This window comes from Cebus imitator, unplaced genomic scaffold (genome assembly GCF_001604975.1).
Source record: "Cebus imitator isolate Cc_AM_T3 unplaced genomic scaffold, Cebus_imitator-1.0 Scaffold335, whole genome shotgun sequence".
Classification (NCBI taxonomy): domain Eukaryota; kingdom Metazoa; phylum Chordata; class Mammalia; order Primates; family Cebidae; genus Cebus; species Cebus imitator.
The window spans coordinates 1,572,135-1,591,972 of record NW_016107650.1 but is presented as its reverse complement, the minus strand read 5'-3'; the positions used below and the strand labels follow the sequence as shown (position 1 = coordinate 1,591,972).

General features: G+C 40.2%; 2 protein-coding genes across 6 annotated transcripts in view; both read right to left on the bottom strand.

The window, feature by feature from the left end:
* The window catches only part of KIAA0319 (KIAA0319 ortholog), a 103,110-nt gene extending 88,381 nt beyond the window's left edge, over nt 1–14,729 (bottom strand). For 2 of the 5 annotated variants that reach the window (XM_017505240.2, XM_037730167.1), the window contains exon 1: nt 14,157–14,729. The gene's annotated coding sequence lies outside the window, so the exon portion shown is untranslated. The remainder of the gene's footprint in view (nt 1–14,156) is intronic. The other 3 variants (XM_017505241.2, XM_017505242.2, XM_017505244.2) reach the window with 3 other exon arrangements.
* Nucleotides 14,730–18,191: 3,462 nt separating this feature from the next.
* The window catches only part of TDP2 (tyrosyl-DNA phosphodiesterase 2), an 18,161-nt gene continuing 16,514 nt past the window's right edge, over nt 18,192–19,838 (bottom strand). Inside the window, exon 7 of the mRNA XM_017505235.2 lies at nt 18,192–19,267. Within this exon, the coding sequence (XP_017360724.2) occupies nt 18,986–19,267 (282 nt within the window). The 3' untranslated portion in view covers nt 18,192–18,985. The remainder of the gene's footprint in view (nt 19,268–19,838) is intronic.

Genomic DNA, 19,838 nt, shown 5'->3' with positions numbered 1-19,838 from the left:
AAAAGGCCAGGTATGGTGGCTCACGCCTGTAATCCCAGCACTTTGGGAGGCTGAGGTGGGAGGTTCATCTGAGGTCAAGACCAGCCTGGCCAATATGCCAAAACCCCATCTCTACTAAAATACAAAAATTAGCTGGGCATGGTGGTGCATGCCTGTAATCCCAGCGGCTCAGGAGGCTAAGGCAGAATTACTTGAACCTTGGAGGTGGAGGTTGGCGTGAGAAGAGACTGTACCACTGTACTCCAGCCTGAGCGACGGAGCAAGACTTTGTCTTAGCAAGAGAAAAAAAATAGTGTGACAAAAATTTACATTAAAAAAATTGCTGGGTGTGGTGGTTATGCCTGTAATTCCAGCACTTTGAGAGGCTGAGGCGGGCAGATCACTTAAGGTCAGGAGTTCAAGACCAGTCTGGCCAATGTTGTAAAACTTTTTCTATTAAAAATATAAAAATCAAGGCCGGGCGCGGTGGCTCAAGCCTGTAATCCCAGCACTTTGGGAGGCCGAGGCGGGTGGATCACGAGGTCAAGAGATCAAGACCATCCTGGTCAACACGGTGAAACCCCGTCTCTATTAAAAATATAAAAATCAAGGCCGGGCGCGGTGGCTCAAGCCTGTAATCCCAGCACTTTGGGAGGCCGAGGCGGGTGGATCACGAGGTCAAGAGATCAAGACCATCCTGGTCAACACGGTGAAACCCCGTCTCTACTAAAAATACAAAGATTAGTTGGGTTTGGTGGTGTGTGCCTGTAATCCCAGCTACTCAGGAGGCTGAGGCAGGAGAATCGCTTGAACCCTGGAGGCGGAGGTTGCAGTGAGCCGAGATTGTGCCATTGCACTCCAGCCTGGGTGACAGAGCAAGACTCTGTCTCAAAAAGAAAAGAAATTACAATAAAATAATAGTCATTATATACTGTGCATTCCTAGAAAAAAATTATAAACAAATCATGCCAACAAATGGCTGCTTTTCTTCTTTTGGGTTCTGATTCCATTTATTCAATTTGTATTTATATTCTTTAGCAAAGCTATCATCTTAGAGTCATATAATTCTTACTTTCATTCAATATTTTATCACAAAAATTCTCTTTCATTGTTACACTTTTCATAATTTGTTTGCAACATTCCATTAGTGTGATTATTACAATTTACTTCATCATTTCTTTGTTTCCAACTTGGGCTTTTTATAAATAATGCTAGAGTGAAATGCTGCAGGCTCCGAAAAGGGCAAGTTGCAGCTTTTGTATCTGAAGGGAATGCAAACAGCCCAAAGGGGGCCTGTTTCAGAGATCCAAAAGGGTCGCCTGCATAGCATTGTCCTGCAGGCTGTTAAGAACCTGTATTTATAGGTTGTCCATTTGTGGTTTACTGAGTGAAGAAACTAAGTTGGCAAAGCCCTGCTTTTTAGAGCCAGTAAACTCACAGAAGACACAGCTATAATATATTCCTAGTTCAGTTTAGCCAGTGGGCAGCCAGGGACGTTCGCCTCTTTTACGATTCTTCTTTTGTTGCTGTATCAGCCACTATTTTGACAAAACCTATCTTTGCTAAGGCAGTCGTCAACTTCAGTGGTGAATGCAGGCCATGGGTCCACCTCCTGAGCACCTCTCCAGGAGTCACAGAAACAGTGCTAGAAAGGAACGGGGGAGTTTCTCACTCATTGGGAGGGTAAACTTGGTAAAACAGATAAAAGAACAATTCAAAGGACCAATAGATGGCATGTAGTGAAGGAGTATATGTTGGGAGAAAGAAATAGTAAGAAACAAATATGCGCCGATTGCTATGGTAAATACCATCTCTTCCACAGTCTTAGGTTAATTCACTGACTTATAGCTCTCATATTACAACATAACACCAGTTTCCTACTCCTGGAAACACTGTCCCTACATTAGGAGAAACAATTTTAGAAAGTGAAACCTTGAGTGTACACCACGGGGCTTTAAAATAGTCCCCCTAATTATGGAAACAGCTTAGCTTTCAAATGGCTCAGCACTTGTATTTCTCCCTAAATTCAATTCTTATCTAATGGGGTCACCGCTGCTATCTAGGTAGGTGCTTTGCCTTGTACTATGGTAACTACATGATCACCTTTAGAAAACATGCCCCAGGGAGGACCAGGGAAGGTGCAGACACCCCTGTCCACAACTGTGCAGCCCGCCCAGCCAGGGCTCCGCCCTCTCCAGGTCCAGAGGCTGGATGCTTTGTGTGTCAGTGAAAGTACATCTGCTTTGTGCCAAATTGTGAAGACGGCTGGTGATTACTAACCTGAGATGGGCCAATCTTTCAATTCTATTTATCAGCAGACCTATGATTGGCTAGTAAAAAAGTTTTCCTTTAGCATTTAACTTTTAGGCATTAAGTAAATAATTGTTCACTTTTTCCCTATGAAGGAAGAGGAGCAAAATGGAAAGAAGTTAGAATGTTGTCAATTAACAATCCATCCTACTGATAACCAGGTAATAAGTGGTTTATAATATTCATCATTGCCATTATAAAAATAATATTCACAATAATCCTTTGTATCACAAGGCAATTTTACATGTATCATAGTAGTTGAGTATCCCAATACCACTCTGAGACAGGTAAGGAAAATAGTGTTGTCTCCAACAGGTATATAGAATATTCTAGTTGAACTGGTTGAAGCTCTGTGGCTCACGAATCAGAAGTGTCCAGTTTTTCCAAAACAATCTTCTAAGTAAAGAATGTAAAAGATGAAAATGAGCCTGGTCTTTCTTTTAGCACTTTCTCTCTCCAGAGCAGTTGATAAATCATTTATGAGGCAGACTCCTCCACTTCTTCCTGCCTGGGCCTGAGGAGTGGTAAGGAAAATAAAGCGGACCCAAAAGGAACCTGCAGAGGAGACTGTGACTAGCTGCTCCTGCACCTACAAAGCACTCTCAAGCTGCAAAATCCTCATCAACGAAAAGGAGATAAAGAGAAGGAAATAAGACAGCACATGTAGCTAGATGCCAACTCAACAAAGTAAAATTCTGGCAGCTTCTCAGTACTATTAGCCTATGCTCTGACTTTCTCCACTGAAAGCAGATTAAACTGTGCCAATCAACACAGAGGATTACTGAGAAATTTACTGGCAACAGAGATAATGATTTACAATTGCAGGATAAAATGACTCCCTATTAGGAGCTCAAGCAGAATTAAGGGAAACATAATCCAGCATTGGTTTTTAAACACAGGAAGGGCATTCTTGAAGAATGGGGAGGAAGCAAATTCTGTGGGGCTGTAAAGGGAGGGCCAGGGACCAGCTGGGAGAAAATGCAGGCAGGGAAGATGTTTCAAATCCTCCTTTTTCAACTTCCTAAGAATCAGATTATTGGGGAGCTGCTAGAAAGACAATACAAGATGTTTCTTCATGCTCAAACCCATCAAACTAATAAAAGAAACATCAGCATTGCGATAACACAGCAAAGGTGGTGAAGGGTTAGCAAAGTTCTCAGAAGCAGCAGCATCTCTGTATATGCAGACAAATACACAGGGAGAAGGTGCAGTAATGAGGGAGATCCTATTCCCAGGCATGACCAAAAGCATTCTCAACATGCAAGAGGACTTACGGCATGACGAAGAAACTTTTTTAAAACATAATCTTAAAACTGTAAAGGTAAAGATAACGAAATGTGAAACCTCATTCAACTTGGGAGGATGATAAATGCTAAAGATAACAATATGTAGGTTAACAGAGAAACAAATAATGAATTAAGGGTCAGGCTCAGTGGCTCATACCTGTATTCCCAGCACTGTGAGAGGCCAAGGCAGGAGGATCACTTGAGGCCAGGAGTTTGAGACCAGCCTGCTCAACATAGTGACTATATATCATAGTCTACATTCTTTACATTCAAACACAAAAAATTTAGAAGAATGAATTAAAACTCAACAGAATGCTTTAAAATACTTAATAAAATTTATTTGAAAACATAAATAGGCAAAAATATGAATGTATGAATGGATATTTGGGAAATGAGAAGAAAATATAATGATAGATTTAATACTTACTAGAACAAAAAAATCTTCTAAAATGTAAAATCCCAAAAGACTTTTTATTTGGGCTTACTCTGTAACAAGCTACGAGTAACAGAACTACAGGATGAGAATTCCTACTTAATAAATGCTCTCACGACAACTGTAATTACCCCTAGAAAGAAAATTTACTTGGATATTCAAAAGACAAACAAAATAATTAACATGAATAGTAAAGAAAAAAGAAGGAGCAGAAAGGAAATACAATATTAGTTTCAAACACAGGAACAAAATTATTTTAGATCAATTAAGGAATTAGATATTATCAAAGGCAAGACAAATACAAAAAAACAGTCAATTTCCATAGAATAAAAAGTAGCATTCTCCAGCCGGGCACAGTGGCTCACGCCTGGAATGCCAGCACTTTGGGAGGCTGAGGCAGGCAGATCGCAATGTCAGATCAAGACCATCCTGGCCAACATGGTGAAACCCCATCTCTACTAAAAACACAAAAATTAGCTGGGCATGGTGGCACGTGCCTGTAGTCCCAGCTACTCAGGAGGCTGAGGCAAGAGAATTGCTTGAACATGGGAGGTGGAGGCTGCTGTGAGCCGAGATTGCATTATTGTAGTCCAGCCTGGGCGACAGAATGAGACTCTGTCTCAAAAAAAAAAATCATTCTCCAAAAAGCATTTATTTAACACTTGCCATGAATGAATGAAAGTACTAAATAGTAGGAATATAAAGATGAATAAGGTAGGTTTGAGCCTGGCAGACTAACACAGGGAGGGAGTCTCCTTCCAACAAACACATGGCCAGGCAGAATTAAATGCAAGCACCCCTTGAAACACACAGTCCCTGAGCCAAGTGAGCTCTACAACATGCCTTATTCAATCCACTGTAGCGTCTTTTCTGTCATGTATATTATGTACTAGAGGAAAGTTTGACCCATAATGGGTGACAAAAGATATACAAGTACCATAATATTGCCAGACCAATCAAAACCAAAGAAAGAGCATCACAATGAATATTAAAATGTAAGTTTTAGTGTGGCTCAAAGTGTACATTTTCATGGGAAACAGTCAAGTAGCAGACAGTAAATGTCAACTGATGCCATAGGCAGAATTCCAAGATGGCCCCACGATGCTGATACCATGTTATTAGTCCCACGGTTACATAATAGTAGATGGCAAAAGGATTCTGCAGATATAATTAAGGTTATTAAACAGTTGGTTTAAAGATAGGGAGATTGTGCAAACAGCCCTAACCAGTCATACGAGCTGTAAACCAAAAGCTATTAATACAGATCTCAATTAATTTAAAAGTTTATTTTGCCAAGGTTAAGGACATTCCCAGAAGAAAAAAACAAGAAATCACAGAAGTATTCTGTGGTCTGTACCTTTCTTCAAAGACGATTTTGAGAGCTTCAATATTTAAAGGGGAAAAGCTGGCTAGAGTGGAAAGGGGGATGGTATGGTAATCCACATGTTGGAAGGGAAAGGGAGCAGCCAGGGGAACAGTCAATTATGTATTTCCCTCAAGCTCTGCAAATCAGCGCTTTACATAAGATAAGGTGGGCTCAGAGCAGCCACCTGTGGAGGTATTTATATCTGTAGCTACCTGCTTAGGAATGGAAGGAAAGGCAGTTTCTTGCAGGGCTCAGCTTTCAGCTTAATTTTTTTTCTTTTACCATAGTGAATTTCTGTCCTCAGTTTTTATTTTCCTTTCACAGAACCCCTTAAAAGCAGAGTATTTTCTCCAGCTGAAAATAGATGGAGAAGTCAGAGAGAAGATACCCAATATGAGAGAATCTTCCATTGCCGGCTTTGAAGGTGGAGAGGGCCACGTGGAAAGAATCCAAAAGCAGCTTACGGGAGCTGAGAGCAACCCCCAGTGAATATTCAGCACGAAATGGGGACATCAGTATTACAACCCCAAGGAGCTGAATTCTGCCAACAGCCAAAATGAGCTTGAACACAGATTCCTTCCCAAAACCTCCAGAGGAGACTGCATTCAACTGACAACTTGATGTGGCTCCAGTGAGACCCAAATAAATGGGTGTTTTAAGCCACTAAGTTTATGGCAAGTTGTTCCACAGCAATAGAAAATGAATGCAACAGGCAAGTGGGCAGACATCTTCTGACATTATGAAATATCATGAAAGACTCAGAGACACCACTGCAGCCTAGAAAGACTAGTGAATCATGTAAATAAGGGCTAAAAGAAACGAGGCATGTCAATGAGAGACTGAAAACAAATGGAAGAAAGACTGCCAAGTTATGCCTCTTTGTGGGGACTTTAACAACGGCACTGTAGAGTATTAAATTACGTTTCCGTTTCCAGGATAAATGGAACATATATACATGGAACCACAAAACATTCTGAATACATATTTAAGCCCAAAAGAAAAGGAATCTCTAGATATCAGAGATCCAAGAAAAACCAAGGCCAAAGCAGCTATCAAGAGATGACATTGCTGGTTTCCACGGGATTTCAGGATCTGAGCATAGGCACTAGCAGCAAGCACTGGGCTTTCAGTGGCCGCTTTGGAACAGGATGTACAAGGGGTCTTCAGAAAGTTCATGGCAAATGCATATTATGAAAAGACTATGAACATATTCTAATTTTTTTGCACCAAAATAAACTTGTACTAGCTTGTTATAACTTGTCTGAACCACAGCTAGTTTGAGGCACTAAGAAGAATAAGACATCCACTTGGAAAAACCTCCTGTTAGAGCAACATGAATTCTGTTAAATTTGAAGCAAGAACAAACATCACATTTATGATGAAGCTTGGGTAGCAGAATAGTAAAATCACTGATACTTTACAAAAACCTTTATTAAGAGAATGATGCAAACAAATCAGCAGTTTATAAATGAAAAACTCATTTTAAAAATGGGTGAGATGATGCGGAAGAAGGAGCCCACAGCAGCAGACCATCCACACCCATTTGCAAAGAAAAAGTTCATCTTGTTTATGCCCTAATTTTTTTCCTTTTTAATTTTTTCTTTTTTTCCCCCTCAGATATTATTGTTCTGATGATAACAATAATAAACAAATAATAAACAGCAGAAACAATAGCTGACACCACAGACATCTCAACTGGCTCAGCTTACACAATTCTGATAGAAAAATTAAAGTTGAGCAAACTTTCCACTCCATGGGTACCAAAACCAGAGTGGCCTAGCTGCAGATAAAAGCAGAGCTTTCAATGAAAATTTTAAACAAGTGGGATCAAAATCTTGAAGAATTTCTTCAAAGCATTGTAACAGAAGATGAAACACGGCTTTACCAGCATGATCCTGAAGACAAAGCACAGTCAAAGCAATGGCTACCAAGGGGTGGAAGTGGTCCAGTCAGAGCAAAAGCAGACTGGTCAAAAGCAAAGGTCATGGCAACAGTTTTTTGGGATACTCAAGGAACTTTTCCTGTTGCCTTTCTGGAGGACCAGAGATAACATCTGCTTATTATGAGAGTGTTTTGAGAAAGTCAGCCAAAGCTTCAGCAAAAAAAATAAAAATAAAAATAAATGACTGGGAAAGCTTCACCTGAGAGCCCTGCTCATTCCTCTCATCAAAGAAGAGGAATTTTTCAAGAGTTTCCACAGTAAATCATTAGGCAACCACATTACAGTTCTTTCTGTCTTCTTTTTGTTTCCTAGTCTTAAATAACCTTCAAAGGGCACTCATTTTTCTTTAATTAGTAATGTAAAAGCAACTGCCCCAGACTGCTGAGCCCTAGGTAGAAGCATTACAAAATCTGTCCAGAGAGTTACTTCCCAACACGGAACGCATAGAACTTCACCAGAAAAGCAACTCCCGCTGAAGATGAATCACCTTTAAAATAGGTAATACACACTAGGGAGCAAACCAATACAAAGGAGAGGTGGCAGATGAAATCAACAAAACCAAGAACTGAAAGTAAAAGAGTATCAGAAAGACAGTACAAAATAAGTATGTTTGAAGTGGTAAAAGAGACTAAAGTAGGGAGAGGCAGAAAAAAATCAAAAAGACTCTTGGAAGAGGTGGCATGTTTTGAGTGGTTCCATGTGGCTGTAATGTGGAATAGGTGTGGGTTAGGATGAGATAAGAGATAAGATACTGAAGGGTATGGTTTAAAACATCTCTATCAAAAGTTGTGTGATTAGAAATAAAGCTGTTGAATTTTAATATCCAGTGAATTGAAATGGAAGCTATATCTGTGGAAATAACCCAAGAAAATAAAAAGCTTGAAAATGGAAACAAATAAGAATTGTACAGTAATTAATGGTCCAACAGACATCTTCCGATGGCTCCAAAAGGAAAGAATAAAAAGAATTAGAAAGGGGCAAGATGTGAAGAGATCAATTGTAAGAAGAACATATGTTAGGGATCTAGCGTACAGCATGATAATTATAGTCAACAATCGTGTATTGTCTACTTGAAATTTGTTAAGAGAGTAGGTCTTAAATATCAAACAAACAAAGACACAGGCAATAAATAAATAAGTGAGGTTCATTACCTGGTTTGTAGTGATCATTTGACAATGTATACAAAATATCAAAACATTACATTCTTCCTGGTAAATACAGCCAATTTTTATCTATCAATTATACCTTCATAAAGCTAGAGGGGAAAAACAGATATAAAAAGATAATGGCAAATAATCTGGCTTCTTAACAAGAAGTTATGAGCCAGGTTAAAGTAAATCTATTCCTCTATTCACTGAAATCAGACTGTAGAACACGAAAGACAAAGAGTAGATCCTATAAGGAGCCAGAGACAAAAGACAGATTATCTTAAAAAAAACAATAATTAGACTAACAGCAACATTTTTGTGATGTTATAAAGCATGCCCAGTGAGCAAGAATGCCATCAGGGAAAGAGGTGAGATGAGGGCATTAGGGAAGCCTTCAAAAACATGACGTTGAAGCTCTAGCCTGAGAAATTAGCAGTTTGCTGAAAAAAGAATGCAATCTAGGCTGTGGGGACTGGCTGCACATAAAAGGCATGGACTCTTGGAAGAGGTGGCATGTTTTGAGTGGTTCCATGTGGCTGTAATGTGGAATAGGTGTGGGTTAGGATGAGATAAGAGGATGAAAAGGTAGACCAGGAAGACATGGTAAAGAACTATACTGGTGACATTAAGAGATCTGCACTTCATTTAGTAGGTGGTGGGGCATACTGATATATTTTTAAATTTTTTTATCATGGTAAAAGATATATATAACATAAAATTTGCCATTTTAACTTTTTCTTTTTTTGAGACAGGGTCTTCTTCTGTTGCCCAGGCTGGAGTGCAGTGGCACAATCATGATTCACCGCAGCCTCAACCTCCTGGGCTCAAGTGATCCTCCCACCTCAGCCTCCCGAACAGCTGGGATTGCAGGCATGCAGCGCCAAGCCTGGCTGATTTTGTGTTTTTGTAGAGACAGGTTTCACCACGTTGCCCAGGCTGGTCTCCACCTTCTGGGCTCAAGTCATCTGCCCGCCTCAGACTCCCAAACTGCTGGAATTACAGGCATGACTGGGCCCAGTCCGTTTTAACCATTTTTAAATATGCAATTCAGTAGCAGCCATCATCACTATGTATCTCCACAACTTTTTCATCATCTCAAACTGAAACTCTATACCCATTAAACAGTAACACCCCATTGCCACCTACTCCCAGGTCCTGGTAACCCCTATTCTTCTTCTCTTTTTTCTTTTTTTTCTTTTTTAATGGGGTTTCACCATGATGGCCAGGCTGGTCTTGAAGTTCTGACCTCAGGTGATCCACCCACCTTGGCCTTCCAAAGTGCTAGGATTACAGGCATGAGCCACCACGCCCGGCCTCTTCTTGTTTCTACAAATTTCACTATACTAAATATTTCACATAAATAGGATCATACAATGTTGTTTGTGTCCAGCTTATTTCATTCAGCATAATGTCTTCAAGGTACATCCATGCTGGAGCATGTGTCAAAATTTCCCTCCTTTTTAAGGCTGAGTAACATCCCACTGTGTGTATTTAACACATTTCATTTATCCACATATCCATCGATGGACATAACATTTAAGATGTATAACCAGGGGAGTAATGTGTTCATGTAACTGCGTTAGAAAGGCAACTCTAGAAGGAGATTAAAGGATACCGCCTGTGAACCAAAAGATGAACCTGTTTCCAGAAAGTGAAAATGGCCAAACAGGTAGAAGAAGTCTAGTAAAAGGAGGTCAGAAATTTCCCTAGGTTTGGGAAAAGCAGTTGTAGAATAGCAGTGGATAGGAAACATCGAAGACTAGTTAACCTAGTTAGTGTGCTCAGAAACACCTATCTGTATGGGAAGACCCTTCCCGTACTACAATAAATTTTGAACATTTGGCACCTACGTTTAAGACAAAGAGGCTGAAGACAGCAAATTAACAAATTATGTTAGCCTCTTCATAAATACAAAATATACTGAGAGAGATGGTAAAAACAGTTTTCTTGAAAATGAGACTTCTTAGGCGTGGTATGGTGGCTCATGCCTGTAATTCTAGCACTTTGGAAGGCGGAGATGAGCAGATCACTTGAGGCCAGGAGTTTGAAACCAGCTGGGGCAACATGGGACCTTGGGGACCTTGTCTCTACAAAAATATAAAAATTAGTTGGGCTTGGTCATATGTGCCTCTAGTCTCAGTGACCAGGAGGCTGAGATGAGAGGATCACTTAAGCCTGGGAGGCAGAGGCTGCAGTGAGAGCCAAGATGGCGCCACTGTACTTCAACCTGAGTGACAGGGCAAGATTCTGTCTCAAAAAAAAGGAAGAAAGGAAGGAAGGAAGGAAGGGAGGGAGGGAGAGAGGGGGGGAGGGAAGGAAGGAAGGGAAGGAGGGAGGGAGGGAAGGAAAGAAGGAAGGAAGGAAGGAGGGAGGGAGGGAAGGAGGGAGGGAGGGCAGGGAGGAAGGAAGGAAGGAAAAGAAAGAAAAGAGAGAGGGAGGGAAAGAAAGAAAGAAGAAAGAGAAAGAGAAAGAAAGACATTTTAAGGGGTTACTTTGAAAAAATTTCAAAGGCAACTTTGTCATATTGATTACAAGACAGTACAGCTACACATCATATACGTCATCTTAATGATGAAAACAGAAGATGGAAAGGTATGCTGACATACTCAGAATCCTAGAATAACAGAATTGTGATCCTGGGAAGGGACAGCTCATACTTCCCCACCGTCACATGAAAAAACATCCTATCAACTGGAATGCTTAAAATGTATGGGTGTTATGGCTGGCGATGCTGAAGTTAATTTCTCCTCCATGCTTATCACTCTGATACTTAACACAGGGAATGGCCCCAACTTTGAAAATTCATTTTTAGGCCCAAATTATCCTCTTATTCAAGCTACTTTATTTAAATTAAATAGATGCTTACTATAATCCTTTGCTTTTTTTTTTTTTTGAGACAGAGTCTCGCTCTATGGCCCAGGCTGGAGTGCAGCGGGGATCTGGGCCCACCGCAACCTCCACCTCCCAAGTTCAAGCAATTCTCCTCCCTCAGCTGGGATTACAGACACCCACCACCATGCCTGGCTAATTTTTGTATTTTTAGTAGAGATGGGGTTTCACCACGTTGGCCTGGCTGGTCTCAAACTCCTGAACTCAGGTGATCCGCCTGTCTCGGTCTCCCAAAGCGCCGGGATTATAGGCATGAGCCACAGTGCCCAGCCTCCTTTGCTTTTTTGAACTTAAGGAAAAGAATGACCAGCAAGTTGGCAGGCAGTATAATTCTACAATATTATTTAGAAGAAAAAATAACTAAAACTTGAACACTATTATCTTTACCTACTGTGTCATTTCTTTAAGAAGATTGACTTTAAAATGTAAATACCTACTGTTAAAAGACTGCAAAATGATGCAAAATCAGATGTTATTTGGCTCAGCCATTTTTGTTGGTTAATACAAACAAATGAGAAAATATTTTCTCATTATTGAATTCACATGAATAGTGTCTAAAGGTACAGATTTTTAAAGGCAAATAGAAAAATAACCTATACTATTCAGGTAATGGGTGCACTAAAAGGTCAGACTTTGACACTACATAATATATCCACGTAACAAAACTGCACTTGTACCCTCTAAATCTATAAAACAATTAGAAAACAAATAGAAAAATAACGTGCCAATTACTCCAGGCCTACTAAAGCAAAGATCCTTTGTTGGGGTATTAAATTACCAGAATATTAAACTGACATGATTTTATGATTTTGATTATTATATTTATTGTTGCTGTTACAAAGATGCAGCAAAAAAAGTATAAATTTTTAAATGATTTGATATCACAAATCAGAACAAGCTTGGACATGTCAAACTAAATCTATTTTTAGTACCAAATTATTTTTAAGGTATGAAAAATATTTCCTGAAAAAGAAAACATCTCAAAAATAACTTTTATTGAAGCGTTACTATTAAAACATGCCAATGAGCAAAGATCTCTTAAACATACTATTGTATTTAATTTGGTTAAGTAGATCCCATTATTATCTCTGTTTTACCGGTGAGGAAACTGAGGCTTAAAGGGTTTAAAGAATTTGCCGAATGTGATACAGCCACTAAGTGGCAGAGCCACGCCCAACCCACACCCTCTCAGCTGGCGGTCCGTGGCACTCTGCTCTGGAAACAGGCATGCCTGGCTCTACATATAGCAGGCCCTCAGTAACACAGTTTCATTCAACGTTGGTGACAAAAAAATTCCTGGCCAGGGCCACTGTCTATGTGGAGTCTGCTCATTCTCCCCACGCCTGCGTGGGTTTTCTCTGGGCTTCGGTTTCCTCCACATCCCAAAGCTGTGCATATGTCTACACAGCCCCTGTCTGAGTGAGTGGGTGTGTCTGTGAAAGTGCACGCTGTGATGGGTTGGCTTCCTGGACAGGGTGGGTTTCCACCCTGAGCTGCCCAGAGAGACTCTGGCTACCCATGACCTTGAACTGTAATAATTGGGTGAATAATTATCTTGCTTTTATTAATCCTTCTTAACTGTATGTACAGATCCATTCATTTATATGTTTAATATTAGAAATGTTTTGGTCTTTACTTAGGAGTTTGGTGATTTTTTTGTGATCAGAAATATGCTGTAGGAACTTAACTCCTGTTTATATCAATTAGCCTATGATAAAACTGGTTGTATTTAAAGGTTCACAGTTCCCAAGAACCTATCAACAACGTTAAGTGAGGACTTAACTATATTTATTTAAAGAGAATGCTTCCTCTCTGTTGGCTATGGTGGGAAAAAGTCAAGAAAATTAAACAGTAAATCTATTAATACATTACCAAAGCTCTCTTTTGACTATTTTTAATTCATAAAGATTTTGGCTGAATTATTTTCATTATTCTGGAACAAAAATTAAGTTCTTGCCTTGGTATTTTACATTCTACCTGTAGTTCTAAAGAGTCCTTATGTAGTATGTTTACATTTCCCTTTTTCAAATTACAGAGTAATTCAGCTTTCTCTGTGACTCCTATAACTGAATTGATATCTCCAGTTTTCTTCATATGAATTAAAAATAATGTTTTAAAAAGCACAAAATAAAAGTTTACATTTGGCCTAACATTAGCAGTCTCCATGATTGTGGTCTTCTTATAATAAACAAATTGAAGCATTTGGAAAGTGAGCATGTATTTCAGGAACAAAGAAATGAACACTAACATTTACTTCCAAAATTCTTGTGTGTAGGGGGGCTATTGTCTACAATTTACTTTTTCTGTTATTATCAAAAACATTCTTCAACTATTCTATTCAAGCACTGGAAAAAATACGAACATTTAACACACAAACAAAAATGTTTCAGATTAACAAATCGGCAATAAAAGTGTACATGAGTATGTATATCGTATTTTTCCTCCTTGTATATTATTAAGATAAATGACCTTAAGATGATAACTCTCAAAATTTCAGGTTTATCCTCCTGATTAATTTGTGACATTCCTTGGAGGGAATTCAAAGTGAAGAAGAAAAAGGTTTTAGGCTTCAGGTTATGGTCAGGAACAGAGACAAATGCATTTAGCAAATAATAGGAACAATCACATAAATAGTTCTGAACGAATTTTAAATAAAACGACTCTTCACCTCTAAAAAATGCGATACATGAGGTTGGGAAAAGACACTCAAATTTCCCCGACCCCACCCTACTAGTAAACAACCCGTGCAGCAATCAAAAAATGCCCTTTCCTGAATGAATGCCCAGAAGAATCTTAAACTCACCTTCTGAACTCAGGGTGTCTCGGTTCTTTTTTTTATTGGGTATAACCTGCCTACTGGCTGCCCTGTTTTCCTATTTCTCGGCCAGCCATGCTGGAAAGTAGATACTGTACCTGGGGTCACTGCTGGCGACACTGACGCTCGCCCCATTTGGTGCTGCTGGCTCTGAGCATCACTCGCCGATACGCTTGTTCCTCCTCGTCGTCATCGCAGGTCTCACACACACACACGTTCACACTCTCGCGGGCGCATCTGCTGTTAAAGGTGCAGCTCCACCCCAGCAAAACCCTCGCTTTCTCTTTCCCCGGACTTGGCCCCAGAGGAGCGACTCTGGACCAAGCCCAAGACAGGATGAAGCTGCTGCTGCGCTCTCACCCCCGGCAGTAACAGCGACCGCCGCCGCGGCTCTACGCAGGCCAGCCAGGTCCGCCAGGGGCAGCACAGGTGGAGCCAGGTGGTACCCCGGGGATCCCCGCCCACCGTCCGCGGCAGCTTCTGCAGGCTCGTGGAAAGCGCGCGCCAGTGATTCAGCGCCTTTCCGTCGCCACGGTTACCACGCCGACGCGCGCGCACGCGCACGCGCACACACGCCCCCAGGAATAGGAGGCGCGTCAGCCGCCAGTGCCCAGCTCCCCGCGTGCGCTCTAAGGACCCGCACCGCGGCGACACACTCCCACCCCGCAGGGTACCAAGCAAAAGGCTTTCGGGAATCTGAGGGGCCTTCTTAGCCTACACCTCCTTTCCTTCGCCAAACCCTTCCCTGTCACCGTGGCCCCAAAGGGTCTGGGATGAACACTCCCTCCAAATAAACACCCGAGCCAGGGTGGCTCAGGAGAGCCATGGGCGCACAGCCTGGATCAAAGACCCTTCGTGAATGTGTCCCTCAAGAAATGTCACCGCAGCTACATAAGTCCTACTCTTCCAGTGGGAGTCTCTTTGGGCCCTATTCTGTAATCACCTTTCTATTTTGAGCACGTGCTTTCTGACTGAGAAGGGTAACCTATGGTGGGAGGGGCCCACATCCCCTCCAAGCCTTGCAGGCTAACTGGGTGCCCAGTATAGTTTGACACTGGCATCTCGAGGAAGGTGACAATCTAAACCACAGAAAACTTGTGTGGAAGACTGCATTTTTACTGTTTTAATAAAGATGCAAAAGTATCTAGAGATAAGAACATGAGCAGAAAAGCAAGCCAGTGCATTCTTTGCACATCTCATTACTATGAAGTGTAGTGCAGTGCTTAGGACTGAGTCACACACACTTGATAGATAAGCGCCTTCTAGACTACTACCATTTACCAAAGTGTCTTAGACTATAAGTTACATAATCTTGATAAACCTGCTTCCACAATTATTAAATGAAGGTAATAGCATTCACATAGGATGATTCTGGGAATTAAATAAGATAACCCACATTTAAAGAGTAAAAACCTGTCCAGGACTGAAAGAGTGAAAATTAGCTTGGACTTAGAAAAGGTAGTACTGTCAATCAGGCCAAGAGGACAAGCACAAAGTCAGAAGCAGAAGCAAAATTAACAGGCAGTATGGTTTCCTCTGAAATCATGCAGCAGCTACAAAATGACACAACTCCCTATTTGAATGACTACTGCTTTCTGCCTTTGCTTTACTATTCCCATCCATAACTGGGGATACCCAGTTGCTAAACTCCCTTCACTTCCCGCCAGCACCCAATCCCTCATTAATCTCAGTTTCTCTCAATCTGCCTCAGAAACAGCAACCAACTGGATCCCAGCCCTGATTCCAAGACTCTCCCTGGAATCCTCCAATAGGAAACCAAACCTTACAAAAGACACTTCCTCCTTTCTCTGCTCACATGGCATTCCACAGGTACTCTCTCAATGCATCCAGTCTATGAATCTGATTTTGTCCCCAGTGATCCTTGGCTGATTAGCCTCTAAAGAAATATACTCTTAGCACATACACACATGGGCTTAGCTCAGAATGTTTAAGTATACCATCTTTTAACCTCAGAGACACTATAATGAATATGTTTTCATTTTTAATGAGTATATCAGTTTGAAAGTGTTGTATGAAATTGTGATGAGGCCACTCACTACATTTCACTTGTTTTAAGCATTCAGTGGACATCCATTGAGCTCCTGCTATATGCCAGACACTGCAATAGGTAGTAAGGATAAAATGATTTATCTTGGTATAATTTTTTTACTTTGTGTGCTCCTGTTTATGGTTTTGGTTGGGACATTTGTATAATAAAAGACAAGAAACTTATTTTGAAGGTGGGAAAAACTGAGGTTTAGCAAGGTTAAAGTACATTCCACATCAGTGGTAAAAATGATGTTTAGCATAGTGTTGCCTCAATGAAACCCCAGATTCTAGGCCAGGTGCAGTGGCTTACGCCTATAATCCCAGCACTTTGTGGGCCGAGGCAGGAGGATTTTGTGAGTCCAGGAGTTCAAGACCAGCCTGCGCCACATAGCAAAATCCTCTCCATAAAAAAATAAAAACTAGCTGGGTGCATGGTGCACACCTGTAATCCCAGCTACCCAAGAGGCTAAGGTGAGAGGATCACTTGTGCCCAGGAGGTTGAGACTGAAAAAAAAGGAAGATTCTAAGTTGGAATTTCACTAAGCAGGAAGGTAAGGTAAGCGAAGCTACTACACTGGAAAAACTTTGAAAAGTTCCAAGTAAAAAAGTCAAGATACAGCAGATTAGTAGGTTAATGCATTGAGAACTATTGCTCATGCAAGCAGACTAAAAGTGGTTTCTACATGCTTCACTTATAACTTGTTTTTTAGATTTTGTCATAAGCAGTATACAAGAGGGTATTTCATGTAGATGCTGTGAGTTATATAAAAGAAATAATACTTTCATAGCTTTAAAATAATTTGACAATCCTTTAATAATTTTTGAGATGGTGTTCCACTCTTCCCGTACAGGCTAGAGTGCAATGGCAGGATCTCGGCTCACTGCAACCTCCGCCTCCCAGGTTCAAGCAATTCTCCTGCCTCAGCCTCTTCAGCAGCTGGGATTCCAGGTGCCTGCCATCACTCCCGACTAATATTTGTATTTTCAGTAGAGACGGGGTTTCACTATGTTGGCTAGGCTAGTCTCTAACTCCCGACCTCAGGTGATGCACCTGCCTTGGCCTCCCAAAGTGCTAGGACTACAGGTGTGACCCACTACACCCGGCTGATAATCTTTTGTATAATCTAATATACTGCATTGTATTTTTTAAAGAATTTAAACTTTTGGCTGGGCACAGTGGCTCCTGTCTGTAATCCCAGCACTTTGGGAGGCCGAGGCAGGTGGATCACGAGGTCAGGAGTTCGAGACCAGCCTCACTAACACGGTGAAACCCCGTCTCTACTAAAAAAACAAAAATTAGCTGGGCGTGGTGACTGGGAGTGGTGGCAGCACATGCCTGTAATCACAGCTACTCGGGAGGCTGAGGCAGAAGAATCGTTGAACCCAAGAGGCGGAGGTTGTGGTGAGGCGAGAGTGTGCCATTGCACTCTAGCCTGAGTGACAGAGTGAGACTCTGTCTCAAAAAAAAAAAAAAAAAGAATTTAGACTTTCACCCATCTATTTTTTGCAATGTGATTTGAAGTTAGCTCTTCCAAATGAAAGCAATTTATGCCAGAACAATCTGTTTCCCGTAGAAATGAACTATTGTATTACCTCTATGATGTATGCTATTCAGCTATGAACATCTGCTCTCATTTTTTGTTTTTAATGATTAAAATTATGATTACTGTTTAAACTCTTGTTGTCACTACAAAGGGAATATTAAATAAATGTCCTTTTTTAGGTGTTTAAATTTCGGCACTCCTGATATAAATAAGGTTCTGTTACATCTATTTATTCTCCCTTGCTTTCTTTTTTTCATACACAGGAAGCAGATACATTCTTGATAATTCTTGGTGGAATGAGAAGAAAAGGGAAATCTGTTTTCTTCCACACAAAGAGGAAGAAGCAGCTACAAAGAGGAAGAACCAGAAGCAATTAGCAGGTAAAAAATTTAATCTCATTGTGGACACAAAAACATACTAAACCAAATTATAAACGAATAAAATTCTTTATTTAAATTTCTCTTGTGGGGAAAATATTTTCCTTTAAAGCACATTTAAAATTAATTTGCATTTACTTCCTGTAAAACATTTCCATTTTACAATTAGCCAGACTAAAAGGCTATATCTCTTTATGCATTTATTTTTCTGTTAGAAAAATGTTCCATGGTGCTATTGAACTGACTTTAACCATCATCAACCCTAACTTTGCCTCCGTTGGCAACACGACTAAAAACATCAATCAGAAAGTATTAAGGAATTTTAAGCCATAGGTTTCAATTACAGCTTGCCAATTATGTAGTTAGCTAACAAAAATCATGTCTGATGTAGAATTGCTGTCATCTACTTAACTGCAGATAATCATAGCTTTCATTTAAGATTAATCAAACTTATGAAATAAAGAATCCAGTCCCAAGAACTCAATAATATCTTATGTTTTCTTTTGAAGAATTTTAAATATTAACTATTTCAGTGCCTGGATGGAAAAATATCAACATTAGCCCAGAGACAATGTGGTCCCTGTTTGGAATCCAGCTGGCAGCTACAAGCACTGTTAAAAACTCTGATAGGCTCTGTGCTCTTCTTTATTAAATGGCCTTACATCCTGAATGCAGGAATGCATTCATTTAAATAAACATTAATCTTTAATGTTGAATTCCGAAAACACAAACACAAATCATAGTTGGTTGTTCTGAGACAATGATCTAGTACATTATTTCCTCCACATTAAACCTACCTTTCCAGAAGGTGGAATTGTATCTGCAAAAATCACATTTGAAAAGCATTTTACAATATTATATCTAGGTTGCACAGAAGACCCCAGTGATCACTAGGAAATCTACCACAGTCCAGTTTTTCCAATCCAAGAAGGTCCAGACTTCGGGGAATAATGTGTCCCTCTTCTGCTGCTGCTCTGAAAAATATTCGATCAAAACGAAGCTTACAAGCAGCAGTTATTCCAAGATTAGAGTTCATTTGTGTATCCCATGTATACTGGCAATGTTTAGGTTTGCCCAAAAACTCCCAGACATCCACGATGTTGTTGGGTAAACCACCACATCTGGTAACCTGAAAAGAAAATTACAATATATATAACCTTTTCCCCACTACCTAAAAAAAAAATCCAAAAAAAGGTGTTTTTGCTATTATTTGCTATACCGTGTCTGAGTGCAATATTCAAACCAGAATCTCAGAAATTATTAATGCACAAATGCAAAATAACTAGATACATTACAAAAATTATTATGCTGCATAGTAGTAAGAAGATAATATAAAAACATCAACACAGCCAGAGAGGCCAGAGAGGTTTGGAATTTGCCCCTTCTCTTCTGCTACAAGCAGCTTCCTAACTTTGGGTGTCAGATAAAACTTAGAAGCCTGAACATACATGGCCTGTTACTGCTGTTACCTGTTTTTAAACACTGAAGTTAAGTAAAAAGAAGGCAAAACTGCCACTCCGCTTCAGTCTACAACTTTAGAGGTAGAGCATTTATATGATTTGATAATGTCAACTGCCTTCAGTTTTATTGGAAGTTTATTAATAATATTAATTCTCTGTTCACTCATTCACACTCCAGGATTTTTTTTTTTAAATGTGTATAGTAACATATATACAATATAAGATTTATCGTTTTAGCAA